The sequence below is a fragment of the Colossoma macropomum genome, unplaced genomic scaffold (assembly GCF_904425465.1).
Source record: "Colossoma macropomum unplaced genomic scaffold, Colossoma_macropomum, whole genome shotgun sequence".
Lineage (NCBI taxonomy): Eukaryota > Metazoa > Chordata > Actinopteri > Characiformes > Serrasalmidae > Colossoma > Colossoma macropomum.
The window spans coordinates 32,559,061-32,578,416 of NW_023494784.1; the positions used below are offsets into that span (position 1 = coordinate 32,559,061).

A 19,356-nucleotide genomic window follows, 5' to 3' on the forward strand; every position below is an offset into this window, starting at 1 on the left:
CAGACTTTGGTTAAAGGGAAAATCCACCAATTGTATAAATAAAATTCTGTGTAACTAAATCGTTGAGGTAATTCAGAGTAGTTGTGCACTGTAGAGAAACTTACCTACTCAAAAATCTTTAAAACCACAAACTGCACATGCCTTTTGGGTTTTTGTATGTAATTTTGATAAAGATAAAACAATTTTATTTATGCACTAAATCTCCTTACAATGGCTGCATGTACTTTTCCACCATTGATTTACTAAAAAAAAAATACATTTTGTGCCAACCCTATATCCCAAAAACGTCATGAAACAATGTCTCGAGGATCAGGCAGTATAATCATAATCACTTCATGTAATAACTTTCTGTGAGGGAGCTTTTAGAAGTATTGAACTGCTCAGATTCCTATCATCACTGATGTGAAAAATTCTGACCTGGTAAGTTTCTCTAGAATAGAGCTTTTCACATAAAACCCCTCTGCTCCGAATGACTATATTTACATCATAACCACTTAATCATTATTAATTTTATAATACACTATAGGACTGTTTTCGATTATGCAAAGCCTCCAGTTCCAGATGAAGGATGTGGAAATTTACTTTGACCTTCAGAACATCCTAAAGATTCTCAAGACTGGAAAGCCATACAGGGCATTTGACTTAATCGTTGTGTTTAAGAAGTCACTATTGAATTTGTTAAGCGGCATATATAAGCAGTGTCTCATCTTGGAATGTAGGAACACAAGAAAGGGTGCTTGTAGTGTGGGGTACATATAGTTCTGTACAACAGCCTCTATGGCCTGACTGTGTGGAGTAATCACAGAATCTCTAGAGGATTGATCATTCTATCATGGGCACACAGCCCATGCTTAAGAGGTGGCCACAGACATTGTGGCATGAAGACATTTTTTGGCTTTATCCAAATCTAAAGATGTTGAAAAAGGGTCAACGATGACATATCAGACCATATTACTTTCTTATACCATTTTACCATTTTTTTCTGAGTTCCCTATTAAACAGCAGTGGAACCTTATCTCATTCAGTGCATTTTTACTGGTGTCACTGCTATTTTCTGAAAAAATACAATTCCAATTCCATTAGGCCATCAAAGGTCGTGGAGACCACTTGAGTTCTACATCCTATTTACTCATATTGCTGTTGGCTAGACTATATGACTTACATATTACTTACTAGTACTTACACATTTTACATGTAGTCAAATTGAAAGATTTTACTCCAGCCCCATTTTACAGTTGTAAGACTTGCAAAAAAGCACACATGCAAGCATTCATAAGTCTGATTTTTTTTTACTTGCAGCAAAACCACTGTAATTAAACAGAATATACACCATGTGGATGTTCACACCCTGTGCTAAACTGAAATTATAAACCTCCACATAACATGCTTTTGCTTAAGGATCTGGGACAATTCAAAACCTTAACTTACTACATTTGATTGACTGCTATCCTGGAAAATTCTTTATTGACAAAATGAAAGTTAGTTAGCTTGACAGGGAGAGATTTTCAGACATAGAGGTGGAGACGTAGATAGATAGATAGATAGATAGATAGATAGATAGCTAGATAGATAGATAGGTAGATAGATAGATAGATGGATGGAGAGATGGATGAATGGATGGATGGACGGATGGATAGACAAATAGTACAGTGCAGTTGTTCTCGAATAATACATAAAGGTTGCAAAAATACTGGTACAGTACAGCTTCTGGAGAAATAAATAGTTAATTGTCCAATGATGAGATAATATCTTCACAATTTAAACCTCCAGAAAATGATCATAATTAAAATTGTTACCTACGTTTATGTCTGGTACTTTGTTTCTTTGCACAAAAATGATGTCAATATAGTCTTTAAATATTAAATGAGGTCAAATTGTTCCCAAAGATAGCAGGAGGAATAGGTGGATAGATATGCCCGTTATTTTATTTATTTCACTATACTTTTTTTATTTTACCATCCCAGTACAGGTGGTTTGGTGCGGCTTTCAGCGTTAATGTGGGCTCTGATGTGTGCTGGGCCGAAAAGCTCACACACGATGCACACTCAGGTATTCGCGTCAAAACAAGGCAAAATCTCGCGCGACTGGCGCTGATTCTCGCCTCCCATTTCCTCTGAGTTTTTCGTTCCCGCCATCACCGCAGCGCGCCGCATGCCGGCAGCTCTTCACCTCCGACACACAGAGACTGCACAGGAGAGATAACCTGCTGCTGTAAAACGTGCCCGCCTTCAAGCCTGGAATAAGGTACAGAATGGCCGCCGTTTTATGAGAAAGCTGGCGGTGTTTTACTCGCATAAGAAGTGTGTCTGTGGAGCAGCGCAGTGAGGAGGCTGCGTCTCCGGCCTGAGCCGCTTTAGCTCCGTGCTAACCGCTACAGCGCCGATGGAGCCCTGAGACTTATGATTGGTCAGCTAGCGCTCTGAACAGGAGACGAGGGAATGTGTGGAGCGCAGCCTGGCAGGACTACAGCTATTGTTTTTACAGGGCAATTCACCAGAGTGTATTTTTTTTCTTTTATTTTCATTATTGCCTGTGTGTTTCTCCAGCAGCGGCGTATTTCTCAGGTCTCTCCGGTTAGCAAAGACGTTACTTAGCTAATGTAATCAAGTTAGGTAGCCAGCTAGCCAGGCAAAGCTATTTAACCCGAGTGCTCTTATAGCTCGCCGTTTTGTTTGTGTTTCACTTTTAAACAGTAACGACCACAGAAACGTTGTCGGTTGTTCCTTATTTCTCAGTTTTATAAGACGAGGTATGTGCTGTGTGCTCGCCGCTGTGTTAAGTGTTACCCCTGGATGGATGAGCTAACTTTTTGCTACGAAGCTGAAGTCAGCTTCTTATTCGCCAACCTTTTTTCGGATTTTCCCATTCCACCTTAAATCCTACAGCAGTCAAATTCTGGCGCCAGAATGTAACGTTAACTGGTGCACCATTTAAGGTGGAACGGGAAAATCCGAAAAAAGAAGCTGGCGAATTGGAAGCCAGCTTAAGCATCTGTTGTGAGAAGTTCAGTGGGATGGTCAGGAGGTGGTGTAAAAACAAACACACGTTCATTATCCTCTAGCTAGACTGAAGATGAGGCATTTATACAGATGCCTCATGTTTATATCTTAGTCAAAATTAGAGTCTAAGCAAGGGACAGACTTTTAAAAACAGCACGTCTGAGCAGTTTTCACTGTTTAGCTCTTCGGTTGTTTTGATGTGAATGGCTGCGTTTTGCCATCAAGTGAACTCATTTGTCGGGATAGTCACACAAACGTGTTTCGTTAGTGTCGTTGCTTTTCGGGTGATGGCGCTTAAAACGCAGTAAAGAGGGGGTTTAAACTTCAGCCACGTATCAGATGAAAGCTGGTTGTTATCCCAGTGCACCGTATGTGTGTAGCAGTTAAGTTAATCAGCCACTGCTCGTGTTTTAATGTCCTGTTCACTCTGTGTGTCGTGTATTGTAGCTTAAACTGTGTTTTATTGCCGTAAAAGTCGGACTGGACTGTGGTGTTTGTCGCTGAAAAGCCTTTTCCCCGTCCTCTCTGTCTCTCCATTGTTAGGGCTTTCGTGAGGGACACTGGCCTCATCTGTTCATCCTCGATAGCATTCAAAGCCCCAAATTTGAGCGCCTTGTCCAGTTCGACGCACTCATGGCTGCTGTAGTGCCCAAGATGTCCAGTGGTGGCGCTGTCCGCATCCGCTTCACCAGCCTGGAAGTGGGCACGAGCAGATGGAAAGAGGGAATGTTTGAGATCCACGAGAGAGACAACAAATCAAATCTAGTACTGAAGTTCAACAGTGGAGGAACTCCAAAAAAGTTCCCGGTAAGCAAATCCCAGACACTGCCCTTGCAAAAAAACAAAAAAATCACATGTAAATATGTGGTGTTTTTTTTTGGTCGTTTGTTTTGTTTTGTTTTTATTTTGGTATTTTTTTAATAGATACTGTACACATTTGTCAGCTTTCTACAGATGGACTTTTGACATGTGATGCCAGTTTTTATTTTTCGTATGTGGAGGTTTATTTATTTTTACCCTTTTCATGTGTGATTTCATGTTGTAACATCCAGTTGTACATGTGGTCATATTCACATTATCACACTTGTTTACTTGAACGTGTGTTGTTTTTTTTTTAGACACTTCACATATTATAACATGAAATTTACTTTATAGCGTTTCTGTAAGGGTGTTACAGGGCAAAAAAGTTAAACTGAATTATTCAGTTAAAAATGATTTTTCTTTTTCCTTGGCATTTCTTTTGTCATATGAATTAGGGGTGATTTGGTTTACTGATAAATGTTCCTATTAGACACCCATTTTGATGCATTTTTTTTATGATACTGTTTTTATGTATTTATTTATTGTTTCCCTCACATAGGTCATATTCTGGCGGTGTGTCATGGTATATGGACACACGCTAAATTATATTTTGGTGTGTCAGAGGTTGATATTTATGTAGAAGGCAATATTCAAGTTTAGCTGGTGTCTTCATTTTCGACATGTGTTTAACCAGTCTTGCCAAAGATTATGACTTCTTCTGTCAGTCATAAAACACTTTAGTGTTTTAGTGTTCCTAATATTTGTTTGTAACTGAGATGCTTACATAGTCTTGTAAATGAAAAACTGTCTGTTTGTAATAGCTGCGTGCAGTCTTTGTGTCACACATTTTTTTTGAATAGTTATAATGAATTTTGTTATTTACTTATGGAAACCCTGAATTATTTAGTCCCCTCAAAGGCTTTCTTGTTCTTTTTCTATTAAGGTATTTTATAATCTTTGAAAAGCTATGCAAGGTTCGTTGTAACTCAGTTAAATTAATTTCGAACGTGATTTAAAAAAAAAAAAACTCACTCATTTAATCAAAATAATTGATTGATGGTGACAGGTGATGTCATTATCAAACAGCCCTGTTGTCATCAGACATCAAATATGTAAGGCTGGTGAAACTGATGAATGTGCACATGTGAATTAACTTTGGTGGCAGGTGTTGTGAATGCACTTTGAATGCGCTGTTTATACTAATTTATTTGTTTGTCATTACAGTTGAACCACAATGTGAAGAATGTTGTTTTGACTCCGACACACTGTCACAACCGTTTGTCGCTAACACTGAAGGACTCAAGTGTTGTCATTTTTGAAAAAATACCCATAATGGATGCAAAAAAATTGAAGGACTACCTTGAAGCAATTAAGCAGGGAAAGCAAACAGGTGTGTTTGAACGATTAATACGATTTAAAAATTGTGTACCAGCCAAACTAATAAATGCATTGAAAGCATTCTCTTTTATTAATCATTAATTCATTCATTGAATCATTTATTTCTTTAGCTCTCAAGACAAACCAGGGAAGTGCCAGTTTTGGATTAGTACTTGGAAATCGTTCAGCGCAGAATGATCCGGTCTTATCTTCATCAGAAAAACAGGTGGCACGTCTTGACTGGCTGTTTATTTTTTGGTAATGAATGCCTGTACTCGCTGGTGTTTTAACCTTTTGTTCATTTATGTTCTCAAGACAACACCAAGACGGTCGAGCTTGGACAGCAAAGAAGAGAGCATGCCGCGGAAGCCACTGGGCAGTCCCAGCCGAGTCACGTCAACGCCAGTGCGCAGTGGACTTTCAGAGAACAGGTAAGAAAATTTATGTTGCTGTTCTGTAGTGTTTTTTCCAAACTGGCGCCTCAATGTTTTCCATATCTTAATTCTGTAAGTGTTGTTGTATTATGCCCGGTGAAAATAATGACGCTCTCTGCGTCATTCCTCATCATGGCGTAGTCCGGTTGATCAGTTTCAAGCTTTCAGTTCTTTATCAATTATGCCATCTTTGGAATTCTGTAGTTTCACTGTTCTTTTGTCAAAATATGTTCATTAAGGGAAAGCTGTGCCTATCATTGGCAGTTGCACGCTTTATAGGGATGGGTTCATTCTTGATGTGTACTTAGTTTTGCTGCTGTTTTGAGCTATAATTGCATGAAGATGTTGAATTGGATAGGATGATGGCTGCATTGCTGTCAACAATAGAGTGTAGCTTAATATCATGGCGTAGCGGGGAATAGTGTGTTTTGAAAATCATGGAAAAAACTACCTAGGAGGCAGGCTCAGATTTTCTTCTGCTTGTGCCACTGGTTCTGTGTAGCCCTGAGAGTTTGAACTGGCATATTAATTATGTCTTACAGATGTTTTTGAATAAACAGCATGTCTCACATGCTTTTATCATTTTACCTATGATATGTGGTATCTTGAGAGCTGACACTCAGTGACTGACAAAGGTAGCTGATGTTGTGGTTGATGCTCAGCATCCAATTATTTGTTCTGCTTTAAGCAAACTGTTTTGTTTTTATTCCTTTTGTGAGTCCCACCTTCAAGTTACCTCAGTAAGTTTAACAAGTTGTTTTTAACTTGACGGGGGCTGTAAACTAAGTACCATGACTTTATATGATTGAGCTGATCTCATGCGTGTTTTCTCCAGGAGCGAGAAGAGGAAGAGGCTAATGAGCTCAGACAGTGACATGACTGAAGACTACCCCAAAGAGAACGACTCCTCTAGGTAGTCAGCATTTTCAAGTCAGATAAGAGCTAACCATTTCCATTGTGTCTGTGGAAAGGTTCCATACTTCTAGAGTAAAGCTGTATGATAAATCGTATTTTTAATGCTGTTGCGATATGAGTTTCTGCGATAAACACAATGTTACAGCGTCAATAACAAAACAAATTGCCGCACAAACTGTTAGAAGCCTATCGAGTGCTTCTCTGTGCTGGGACTGAACCCTGCTCTTCCATGAGGGAAGCGAATAACTTAACCATTAGACTAAACTGGCAGTAACAAAACACACATACACACCTACAAAAAACAGCTCCATCCTGAACTACAAGCCTGTAAAAATGCATCAAACGTTAGGATTGTTCACACTCAGTATTGCGTTTTAAGAGTGCGAGGCAGTAATTCCTACCTTCATAACAAACATATGATAACTAAGCATAAATAAAAAAATAACCAAAATATGTACTCATTCTTGTGTGCTTATAAAAAAAATAAATATATAAACTCTTGAGGTAAAGCCTTTCAGTGCACAAAAAATCTGCTTGCAGTTCTGATTTAAGTAGCTGTTTGTAGTTCATTTCTTTGTATGTTGAATAGTGTCTATTGGTGCTTTGTAATTTTCTATTTTGCTGTTGAGGTTAGTAAGATTTCTGTTTACACATCCAAAAACAAGTCTGTACTTGGATCATGTCAGAGATACACTTCTAAAAATAATTTATCGCTTCTCATATCATCAGTGTGACACCCAACAGCTTTATCGAACATCGCATTTTATGTCAGTGTCGTACAGCCCTATTTTCATGTGTTTAAGCTGAGCAAACAAAATGAGTATTTATGGTAAAGCTGTTTGTTTTACCTTGTCTCCTGTTTCTCCATTGTCATCTATATGTGGTATTATGTATGTCTTGTCTTTGAACTTGCACACCCTGCTGGGAAGCTTAGAATACTACAACAATTTGTAACAAGGTTTCTTTTCTTCAGCAACAATAAGGCCACTTTGGATCCATCGAGGAAGTATGTGCTCAGTTGCAAAGAGAAGTTGAAGCAATCAGAGGAGAACAGGACTTCAGGTTGGTACTAGTGTAGGTGTGAAGCATTGCGGACTTAATCATTTGTTTTAGTTTTTTTGTTTGTTTATTCTTTTGTATATAATTTCCTCACAAACAGCTCCTCTTGTATCTGCGCCCCTCCAACCATCATCCTTCTATGGCAGCAGGACAGGAACTAAAGATTACTCACAAACACATTCGTTCTTGGACAGGTAATTTATCATGTGACATTTGTTTATTCTAGTTCACGTTTGCATTTATATACACCAACGTAACAGTCACGAGGTTCAGAGGTGAGGTATTGTTGCATTAAGTGTTGTCATAATGTATAACCAAAAACAATACACTGAGTAGGGGCTCAACTTTTAATATCGAGCTGACCTTTACCATTAAAGGCCCACCAGCACAAGCCAGTCCCCCTCTGCCAAAAGAAGCCTGATGCTGCCTAACCACTCCACTCCCTTCAAGAAAGTCCGTCCATCCCTGGAATATGGAGGCTGGAATAAACAGAGACCCTCCACCTTATCTCAAGCTCAGCCTCCTCTGCAGGGGTGAGTTTTACACTTTCCTCACCTTACACACAGTTTCTGGAGTTTTCAGTACATTGTAGTGATACGTGAGTTTCTGTGCTTTAATTAGATTCTCCAACTTGGGAAACACGTGCTACATGAATGCCATACTGCAGTCACTTTTCAGCCTGCCCTCTTTTTCAAATGACCTGTTGAAACAGGGCATCCCATGGAAGAGGGTCCCCATCAACGCCCTACTGAGGTACTGTGGCATTGCGGCCTTATTTTCTAAAAGGTTTGAAGATGCTATAACTGTTATTTCACTTCAGTCAAATTTTGTAACATAAACTGTCGTTGGTAATCTCCATTAGGCGCTTTGCTCATCTACTTGCCAAAAAAGACATCTCCTCTCCAGAGGTGAAGAAAGATTTGCTGAGGAGGGTGAAGAATGCCATTTCCTCTACGGCTGAGCGTTTCTCTGGGTACATGCAAAATGTAAGAGATGTATCACTGTTATTCTTCATGTACTGTTCACAATGCCTCACTTCAAACCCTATTTATTTTCTAAATAGAACTTTTGAGTATCATTGTTTTGAATTGCTACCTTTGTTTTAAGATGCATTTAGGAACAGTGGGCAAGGATGTGACTTATTGCACTTCAGTAAGTTAATACTTTGCTCCCAGGATGCTCATGAGTTCCTGAGCCAGTGTCTGGATCAGCTGAAAGAGGATGTGGAGAAGGTCAATAAGAGCTGTAAGAGTGAACCCATGGCCTGGGACGAGCCCCATGGCACACGGCTAACGGAGGAGCCGGACACCTCACGCATATACACTTGTCCTGTTACTGTCAACATGGAGTTTGAAGTGCAGCATACAATCACGTGCAAAAGGTAGGATGTTTTCAGTTTATATGTCCATTGTTTGCTTAGTTGACTGCGCTTCTGGGTGTTTTTTGACTTTTTTTTTATCTGGTTTGTTGACTAAAATTCCCTGAAATCTTTTAATAGGTAAGGATGTAATAGAACTTTCCTGTTTTCCAGCTTGCCAACTGTATGAATTTCCGTACTAAACAGCTCTGCCAACTACCATTACAATAAAATGCATGATATTAAGTCATAGGACTAGATTGCCCAGTCAAGTACAATGCTGTGAAAAAGTATTTTCCAGTTTCTCCTTTTTTTTTTGCATATGTCACACTTGAATGTTTCAGATCATCAGACTACTTTTAATATTGGACAAAGGTAACTCAAGTAAACACAAAATGCTCTTTTTAAATGATTTTATTTATTGAAGGAAAAATGCTGTTCAGCCCTACCTGGCCCTGTGTGAAAAAGTAATTGACCATTAGGTACTAAATCAATCAGTTAAGAGATTTCAATTGACTGAAGGCTTCAGTTTCACTAGCCACACCCAGGCATGATTGATGTTGACTCTAAACATCACTTATATAGAACCTGTCTGGCAATGTGAGGCAGGCTAAAAGGTCTCAAAACAAAAGCGCATGACATGAGATTCAAGTACAGATGTGAAACAGTCACTGAACTCTACCAGTCAGTAAAGGGTTACAAAGCCATTGCTAACCCTGTGGGACAGAGAATCACAGTGAGAGCCGTTATCCACAAATGGAGAAAACTTGGAACAGTGATGAACTTTCCCACTTTCCCAGGAGTGGCCAGCCTACCAAAACGTCACCAAGAGCGCATTGACAACTCATTGAGGAGGTCACAGAAGAACGCAGATGAACCTCTAAAAAAAAACTGCAGGCTTCACTTGCCTCAGTTAAGGGCAATGTACATGATTCTACAATAAGAGACACTGGGCAAAATGGCATTCATGGGAGAGTTGTAAAGCACAAGCTACTGGTGACCAAAAAAAACGCAAAGGCTTGTCTTGCATTTGCCAAAAAAGAAAAACAGGACTGCTAATATTCTGTGGACTTAGTAGTCAAAGGTGGAACTTTTTGAAAGACATGGGTCCAATTACATCTGGCATAAAGCTAACACTGCATTCCACCATAATAACATCATACCAGCTGTCGAATATGGTGGTGGTAGTTTCATGGTCAGGGCCTGCTGTGCCATGAATTCTGCTCTCTATCAGAAAATCCTGAAGGAGAATGTTCACCTGTCAGTTTGTGACCTAAAGCTCAATCACAGTTGGGTTATGCAGCAAGACAGTGATCTAAAGCACAAAAGTAAGTCCACCTCTGAATGGGTCAGAACAAACAAAATTAAGGTTTTGGAGTGGCCGAGTCAAAGTCCTGACTTGATTCCCATTGCGATACTGTGGCAGGACCTTAAACAGGTAGTTAATGCTCAAAAACCCTCCGTTGTAGCCAAATTAAAACAATTCTGCAAAGAAGAGTGATCCAGTATTCCTCCACATTAATGTAAAAGACTCATTGCAAGTTATTGCAAATTTTTGATTGCAGTTGTTGCTGCCCAGGGTGGCAGGTTTCAAGGGGTGCTTTCTTTTTCACATGGCTATTATAGGTTTAAATAAGTCTTCAGTAAATGGAATTGTCATTTAAAAGCTGCATTGTGTCTTTATCTTATATTAAAATTATTTGGATGATCTGAAACATTTAAAGGTGACAAATTAGCAAGAATAACAGAAATTGGGCAAAATGGCAAAATGTTGGTGTTGGCATTTGTGTCCAGAACATTTGATGACGATTTCAAAAAGTAGGCATGTTATATGCGTAACATTTTTAGAAGCAGATGAAATGGGTTGATTGGTTACTGTCCCTTCTGCAGAAGGATTCATTAGACTATTATTTCCTTCTACTGCCTTAACTGTTCCCTTTTTATTCTTTCAATGTTATTTCTGTTTCTTTTTTTATTTTATGTCCTTATAAGGAATGACTGTTTACAAGGTATTTTCAATTGATGTTTGTAAATATCAGTGTTTGTCACTGTTTTGTTCATAACTGTTACATTGTTTTGAATTAGAAAATCTCTGAAAACAGGAAAATATTCTTTTTTATATACCTTTTTTTTTTGTTTATTAATTTTCCCTTAATGCTGTGCACAAGCTAAGTCTTCATTGTCCATGTTGTATTGTTCTGTCCACATGAAACTCAGCTGTGGGGAGGTGGTGACGAAACGTGAACAGTTCAATGACCTTTCCATTGACCTGCCTCGGCGGAAGAAAACTCTCCCTATGAGATCCATTCAGGACTCACTGGATCTTTTCTTCAGGGTAGGCTTGGGTGCTGTTACATGCATTCTCTCATCAAAACATACTAATACTGCCCTAAATACTTTCTCATCTGATGTTTTTAGTTCTATACTCTTCTGGACACTCGAGTTCTGTCTTGTTGTCCAAATACTTCTGAAACTTGTTCATTTTTGACTGTATTGACAGTTATTAGTTTGAACCAGCTATTAACTTGTTTTGGTGACTCTTTATAGATGGAAGAAATTGAATATTCTTGTGAGAAGTGTAACGGGAAAGCTGCTACGGTCACACACAAATTCAGCAGACTTCCCAGGTAGTCTATGCCACATTTATTTGATATGGTGTTTTTTTTTTTTCATCTCTGCAAAATTCAGAATATCCAACGTAAGCATTTTGTCTCTGTTTCCCAGGGTGCTGATTCTTCATCTGAAGCGGTACAGTTACAATGCACAGCTGTCTCTCAACAGCAAGTTAGGCCAGCAGGTTCTGATCCCGAAATACCTCACCCTGCTCTCCCACTGCACAGAGAATACACGCCCCCCGCTCAGCCTAGGCTGGAATGCTCAGACAGCCCTGTAAGACTCTGTACATCATTCAATCTAGCATCTGGCTCTCAGTCTCTGTGTGTCAGTAGTGACTTTTACTTGTTGACTGTTCAACAAGCAGCTCCTCCATTGCTGCAGTTCATTGAACACACAGAGTTAATATGTGGAGGGAAGGTGCAGACCTGCGTCATTTGCTGGTTGTGTTTGACTCTTTGAAACGCCATTAAAATTCCCTGTAGGGAATTTTTTTCATAACATACAAAAAAAAAGTTTAAAGATGGACGTTTTGTAAAGTGGTTATATTTTATACATTTTATATATTTTTTATTATCTTGGAAGCACAATAGCTACAAATGCAGTATTATAGCAGAATATTTTTGAGCTATTGCCCTAATCACTCTCCCAATTGTTACTGGTGTCACAATACTCATGAATGTGAATATTTTCAGTTTTAAAAATCAAACATTTGAAAATATAAGGAGGCATCTGCTCATTTTGAAGCTAGATTAGAAAACTAAAGATTGCTTCCCCTCTCAGCCACCACATCATCTATATGGACAGTCTGTCGCAGTCAAGCTCCTGGAAATTTGCTTGTGGTTGTGCAAATTGGTCAGAAAGGGCAAAATGTTATGTTAAAAGCAGAACTGAAAGCTAGGTACACCTAGCTTCAGTCTCTAACGCTCTATATGTGCTACATGTCATTACAGGTCTAGAACACTGAAAACATCACAGTCTGTGAACTCCTCAGTGCTACGGTGAGGCAACAGGTGTACCATTAAGCCGTACCTTACATTTTCTACCTTTTGAGTATCAGGTGCGGTAAATGGTAAATATTTTTGTATTTACAGGAAAGGTTCAATAAAGTCTGAGAACACGGGCAGCATCTTATGTGACTCCGATAGTGAAGAGGATCTAACACGGAAAGTTAATTGCAAACATCGGCTTGGTGAATCCCTCCCAGATGATGACAGAATAGAGGAGGTGAGCTGGCCGACTCATCTTTGACTTGGTATCCATTGGTGAGATGGTACACAAGTATTTCTCTTATTTTTGGGTAGGGGTGGAATGTTTTCACATCAGTGTTGATTATGTGGCTTGTTTTCCAAAGCAAGTTTATATAGCAAATTTCACACAGCGTAGCTCAGTGCCCTTAGACCTGTAGGTCAGAGTATGGACAATCTATACCTTACTGGAACTTTTATAATTCAAGTAACTTTCTCCATCTTGTTCAGGTGCAGCAAAGTGGTCCAGTGGAACACACAGAATTTACAGGCATGAATGATGATGAAATGCTGGCTGCAGTTCTCGAGATGAGTCGCCATGACACCGGTCTTTCTGGGCCACATGATAATGAACCAACCAGTAGCCCTGATACAGGCTTTGGAGACACAGATGCTCAGGAGCTAACTCAGCATTTGGACATGCTGGAGGGCGATAAACAATCAGGAGGTACTAGAAGTGTCACATCACAGTATATGAAATGACTTATACAAATCATTGGATTCATAGTTTTTGATCATATTTTTTAAACATAGCACCGCTTACTCTTAGGCTTATTAGATGTCAGAGTATGTGTATTACAGTGTGTAATGCTTAGTGACTGTTTTTGAAAAACACATCTGTTTATTCCATTCAGTGGATATGTTCAGTCTAATTGGTTAAAATCAGATTGAATGTGTATTTGTGGTTGTGATCCTCTGAAATGTCATTGTGTAACACTCAGATGTGCTGGGCTCTTTGGACCTGACTATGGATGAGAATAAGGAGAATCAGACTCCAGATGGGTCTCAGGGTGAGCTGGACTGGGTACAGCAGTACAATTTGGACCAGGAGCGTGAAGAGCAGGAGTTACAACAGGCTCTTGCGCAGAGCTTACAGGAACATGTACGGCCTTTTTACCCAACCACTCCAGTTTGTTTTTGACTTTAAAAATATAATTGACATGGCAGATGCTTGGGGAATTGTAATATCCATGTGGATCTTACATGTGGAATTTGTATTCACAATGTCAGTTTTGTGTAGAAGGTAAATGCTTAATATGTAGTTCATATCTATGCACAGGAGGCAAGGGAGATGAGGGAGGATGATGATCTGAAGAGAGCAACGGAGCTCAGCTTGCAAGGTAGGGTGGTAGAGTTACTTGCAGTAATTATATTATGAATTTGTTTTTTTCTCTTGTTGTATATTTCTTACCTTTTGACCTTTGGCTTTCTAAGAGTTCAACAACTCCCTTCCTGATTTGATGTGCTCTGATGATGACTCGGGCAATGAGGATGCTCTGGACATGGAGTACAGTGAAGCGGAGGCAGAGCAACTAAAGAGAAATGCTGAGGTACAACTCTAGTAGCTTGTGTGAACAAATTAATATAGTAATAATAAAAATAAATCCCTTTTTTGATTTTATGCTTGAGCAATTTTGGCATACTTTTGTCAAAATTATAAGTAAATCGTATTAAATATTTATTCGAAATATCTCGTCTGCAGAGTGGAGAGCTCATCAACTCCTTCAGACTCATCAGTGTGGTCAGTCACATTGGCACTAGCTCATCATCAGGTAGGAATAACTTTTCAGTCACTTTCTGTATAATATTTGTATTGTTTTTGCAATCAAAACCCCTAAAATGGTTACATAAAATGAAAACATGCAGGTGCTTGCCCACATAGAAATCTGCTGAACGCTCACTTTCCCTATATTTTTCAAATAATGTTACAGTCTGTGCTCTTTTTAGCCCAAGCGTCATTGAGTATTTATTCTTTTTACCTTCAGGACACTACATAAGCGATGTTTATGACATGAAGAAGCAGTCCTGGCTAACTTACAATGATTTAGACGTGTCCCGTACCCAGGAGTCTACTGTTCAGAGAGACAGAGACAGAAGTGGATACATTTTCTTTTACATGCACAAGTAGGTTTTCAACCCATCTGTTTGTTCAGCAATAATGCCATTAGCAGGTTAATTGTACTTACTTGGCATGTATCAGTTTTTTTCACACTTTTTAGAAATGGGCATGATGTAGTACCAATTTTAAACATTCATTGCCAAGTCTGTATATTGAAACTAAGCTGCAAAGACAGCCAGTTTTGAATACACTTTTTTGTGATGTCACGTAAACCATCACATTTGAAATGTCTATTCAGCCTATGGTACTTTATCCCTGCACATTCAGACTGAAGTTATAAGGAGTGTTTCAGCCTGAACTTTTTGACTAAGGACCAAGAGAGGGCAGCCAATCAGAACAAAGTTTTGTTTACATATCAGTCATAAAGACACAGTAATTAAAAAATGCTTGTTTAAGTGTAAGGAAGAAAAAGAGGTTGGAAAATGGTCATGTAAAATGAATTATGACTGTCCTTGGTACATAAGCCCACACAAACTGGAGCTCAGTGGGAATAAAAATTAAATTCAAGAAAAAAAGTAGCATATGGGTTCTTTGAAATAGCATTTACAACTGATTAACAGTGTATACACACCTGTTGTATGACAAAGTCCTAGTCCCCATTTAGCTATGACCCATGTACTTGCGCACCAAATCACAGCACAGCTTAGGAGGTTCAAGATGGGGGGAAAAAATGCAGTATGATGGGGTTGCTGCTTTTGTTTGTTTAAATACATCTATGAATACGAAAGGATTACCAAGAATTACCAGAATCAAAAGCCCTGCTCAAACTGCACTGATTCTGCATTTGTATGTAAACGTGACAGCCTCTGTCCTCTCTTCAGGAACGTGTTTGAGGAGCTGTCAGAGCTGGAGAGGGCAGGAGGGAGCAGCGATGCCAGCCGCACAGTCCTGCAGCCTTTATAAGAGGCTTCGTTTTCAGGCCCTAGCTGCAGCCTGGCGCTGTTGTGATACTTGTGGTGATGAACGGATGAGCTGAGTCTAGGGTAGAACATCTCTGTCCAATACTACTGATCACCGTCCACACACGCTCACCTACTTCAGGCACTTTCTTTCCTTTTTTCTCTTTTTCATTTCTCCTTTTCCCTGTTGTGAAATATTGTCACTGTTTCTAGAGTAGACTTCAGTATTGATGTCCCTCAAGCTTGTGTAGATACGAAAGTTTATGGGAAAAGACAAGAAATAAATAAAATAAACTCAACATACTGGGTTTCTAAAGGATATGAAATTCAGCCTTGAGACATTTGTTCTTCTATTTTTCCAATTCTTCCTATTAACTGAATATTGCCTTTGATAAAATAAAGTCCCTTGGTGGAGCAGAAGCCTTTATGCATTAATAAATTCAGAGCAAATGTCTGAGGGTCAGGGAGTGTTTGTCTCTCTTGAGCTGTTTCTTTTTCAACTTTTCCAAAATTCTTTATGATCTATTGAATATAAAGATTTATTCTTATATGTTTAAGGGTGGTATGGGGCATCTGTTTCATGTTTGATATGCAGCTGAAAATGTGGTGCAATATTTACTTTGCCAGTTGGCTTTTATATGTCTGTCCTATAGCGATGAGAGGGGGAAGGGGTTCCAGTTTATATTCAAGGCTTTACTGACTGTTTATTGTTATTTTAATCATTTTATAAGTATAATCTAACAAGCTAAATGATTAATGTAGCTTGTCTTTGTTTTTTTAAAGGACACTTTTGAAGGCTTCTTTGTGATCCTCAGATACACACCCAGTAAAGTACTGTTTCTTTCCACCTGTATAGAGCTTTACTTTGAGGATGTTGCACTTTTTTTTTTTTTGGTAGGACATCTTTCCTCATAATGAAGCCAGAAACAATGCATACACCTTTAGAAAAGCTATTCCAGTGTGACTTTGCTTCCTGTGAGGCCAGCAGATGTGAATATTTATTTTACTGGGTAAACCACTGTCTGGTTACATTGTCCTCTGTTTTAATATGTTCAGTAATTACATCTCCAGAACTTTTATTTACGCTTTTCTGTTTTTGCTTTTTTTTTCTGACTGCGTTAACAAGAGTGGGCTGAATAGTGAACTCTGTATGGTGTTTTAAGGAACAGTCTAAAAAACAGTGGTATAAAATTATCAGTTGCTTAGTGTTTCAATCTTTGAATTCCTAAAGCGCATTTTAAAAATAAAATTTATTTAGAAAACAAATGCCAAATCGCTTGAATTATTGAAATCAAAAATAATTATTACATCAAAAGTCTCAGGAATAGAGAAAGTTGGGGGCGATTGTCCTTTATTCTTCGTTTGTTCAAGTCCATTAATTCTGGTAGCTTGTCATCTGTCTTGGGTGCTTCTTTTTGTTAAAGGTTCGAGATGACTGCCAGTCAGCCTGTTGAATTCGCTCAGAATATAACTTTCTCTTTGAAACATCTGTGAACAGAACAATAACAACACTTTGTATACTTTTCCCACAAAGTACATTAAAAATTTATTTTAATTCATTTTATTTTAACACTTGATTATAGAAAATTTGGAACATGAGCTGCTGTATTTTTCCAGGCATGACAGACTAATTTTCTTAGACTTACCAAAAATCTATCTTAAGTTAATTCCATTTAATTCATGTTTAGGCATGTCACATTACATGTATCAGTTATTTTGGAATCTGGAATTGAGTGTCTGAGAGAATGAGGTCCTAAATAAGTCACTTGGCATAGACCAGGGGTGTCCAAAGTCCAGTCCCAAGGCCAAATGCAGCCCACAGACAGATTTTTAATTGGCCCCCTGCGTCTGTTTCAGTGTATTTTAAGCAGCCTGCCAGCCAGTACTTTGCAGTTCTTCCTTTCACCTGATGGTGGCAGCTGACAGACCTGCAGCTTCTTTTACTGTAAGAATTATTCTCCATGGTGATGATGGGAACCAGACATCTGAAGAGTTGAATGTCTGTAAAACTACCTCTCAGAAAGTTGTAACATGAAAGTTATTAATGTGCTGCTCTTATGTTTTACAGTAGTTTTGAGTAGATTTTGGCATAAATTGTATTTTTCAAAAGCCATTCATGGCAGAGAGGTACATGCAAGGCGTTCTATGGGAAAAATAGTACCCAGTGTTACATAAAACCCTGTAGTGTAGCTTCACTGGTTATTTTGTATCGTAAATAAAATGGCTATATTTGAGTTGTAGGTATTGTGACCCCTGGTTCCTTTCACCACCACTGAATCCAAGATTCTCTAGAATGCAGCTTTTCGCATCAAACCACTCCGACCTGGCTTACATCTCAACAACTGAATTATGCAGAAATTTTGAAAAATGAGTGGAATTCCCCTGTGATGCATTACTGTCATTCATACCTCATCCCACTCCTCTTCTGTCTCATGTCTGTACCCCAGTAAGTGACAGATTCCATGTGCAGCGACCACCTGTTGAACAACACAATAAACGTCATGGCACATGTTTTGTATATGGCCTTTTCATATGAATCACCATTCAGAGATACTTACTGTCAGAGTGCCATGAAAATCGCAGGATGATTCTTTACACTGCTGCTTTACATACTCCACCCCCAGGAAAACATCTCCTAGATTAAACTCATCTCTGTGAAGGGCACATGGCAGCTTCCCTGGCCGCAGGTCCTTCAGGAGGTACCCTCTTTTGTAAGAGTCAGCTGAAGAGTTGTCTCTACAGTTTAATATGAACTGCCACAGCAGACTGCACGAGGCTGAAGCGGTTTGCCTATTCGCCAGCTTCTTGTTCGGATTTTCCCGTTCCACCTTAAATGGTGCAGCAGTTGCATTCTGACGTTCCTAAATGTACCATTTAAGGTGGAACGGGAAAATCCGAACAAGAAGATGACCTTGTTCGTGTAGACTGTTCGCTGATCCTCAGACAGTGACCGGCGTATATAAAGGCTGTTCAGGTTTTAGTACCTTTAGCTTACCTCATAGAAGGGGAAGGACAGCACGTCTGTGGGCTCGTTCTTCTTCCTGTAGAGCCTGTTGAGATGCTGTATTTTGCGGTTGTCCACGCAGATGATGCCCAGATCAAATTTCTGGACCCCCAGAATGTGTCGCAGGGTCTCCACGTCTCTGCGCAGCCTGGCGCGTCGGAGGGGAACCACGTTTTGGAGATTGCGCAGAATAACACCCATAACGGAAATGAAAAGAGGTTAAAATACTTCACACAAGACGTAAAGCTCCCCCCGCTTCTCTGGAGCTGCGGTGAGTTTTTCCCTCGTGGATCACGAGGTGACTGACCGGCCTGACTGCAGGTCTAGCATTACTGCTCTGATAGAGGGGAATGGTAGCTAACTTGGCTGTACGGTGCAGTAAACACTGCCCCGAATCAGAAATCTGTCATTTCTGCAAGAAATGAAAACATCTAAACATCGGTGTAAACAGGTGTTCCAACAGTTTGTCCTACCTATCGAGCGGTCTTACCGAGCATGCGCACATCATTACTGCAGCGTGGTAACTTGTGTTTTTCGTGTTAATTCAGGCTTACTTCAAGTCTATCATACAGACTAATCTTAATATTGCCGCTTACTCCCTGCTACGATGATTTATGCTATCAGAATATCCTAATTACTCTTTTAATGCTGGTCACACTTTCTGAAAAGGGGGTTTGGCTTAGAACACCGCCTCTCTCTACCCGGCCCGCCTCAGCTGTCTGCTCGTTGTTTCCTTCAGGGATCCAAATAG

At 39.4% G+C, this 19,356-nt stretch overlaps 2 protein-coding genes across 2 annotated transcripts; one reads left to right on the forward strand and one right to left on the reverse strand.

Annotated features, from left to right (window-relative positions):
• The first annotated feature begins 2,123 nt into the window (after positions 1-2,123).
• Positions 2,124-16,863, forward strand: usp37 (ubiquitin specific peptidase 37). Its single transcript, XM_036569228.1, has 24 exons — positions 2,124-2,244; positions 3,543-3,806; positions 5,025-5,190; positions 5,309-5,403; positions 5,493-5,608; positions 6,447-6,524; positions 7,500-7,588; positions 7,686-7,779; positions 7,963-8,118; positions 8,207-8,338; positions 8,448-8,571; positions 8,761-8,966; positions 11,160-11,277; positions 11,490-11,569; positions 11,667-11,831; positions 12,509-12,556; positions 12,650-12,782; positions 13,034-13,250; positions 13,525-13,685; positions 13,863-13,923; positions 14,018-14,133; positions 14,286-14,355; positions 14,569-14,707; positions 15,524-16,863. The coding sequence occupies exons 2-24, from the start codon at positions 3,633-3,635 to the stop codon at positions 15,603-15,605; spliced, it is 2,820 nt and encodes a 939-aa protein (XP_036425121.1). The 5' UTR covers positions 2,124-2,244; positions 3,543-3,632; the 3' UTR covers positions 15,606-16,863.
• ybey (ybeY metalloendoribonuclease) lies at positions 16,609-19,325 on the reverse strand. Its single transcript, XM_036569274.1, has 4 exons — positions 18,597-19,325; positions 18,160-18,291; positions 18,010-18,078; positions 16,609-17,089 (listed from the first exon to the last, which is right to left on the reverse strand). The coding sequence occupies exons 1-4, from the start codon at positions 18,804-18,806 to the stop codon at positions 16,994-16,996; spliced, it is 507 nt and encodes a 168-aa protein (XP_036425167.1). The 5' UTR covers positions 18,807-19,325; the 3' UTR covers positions 16,609-16,993.
• Positions 19,326-19,356: the final 31 nt, after the last annotated feature.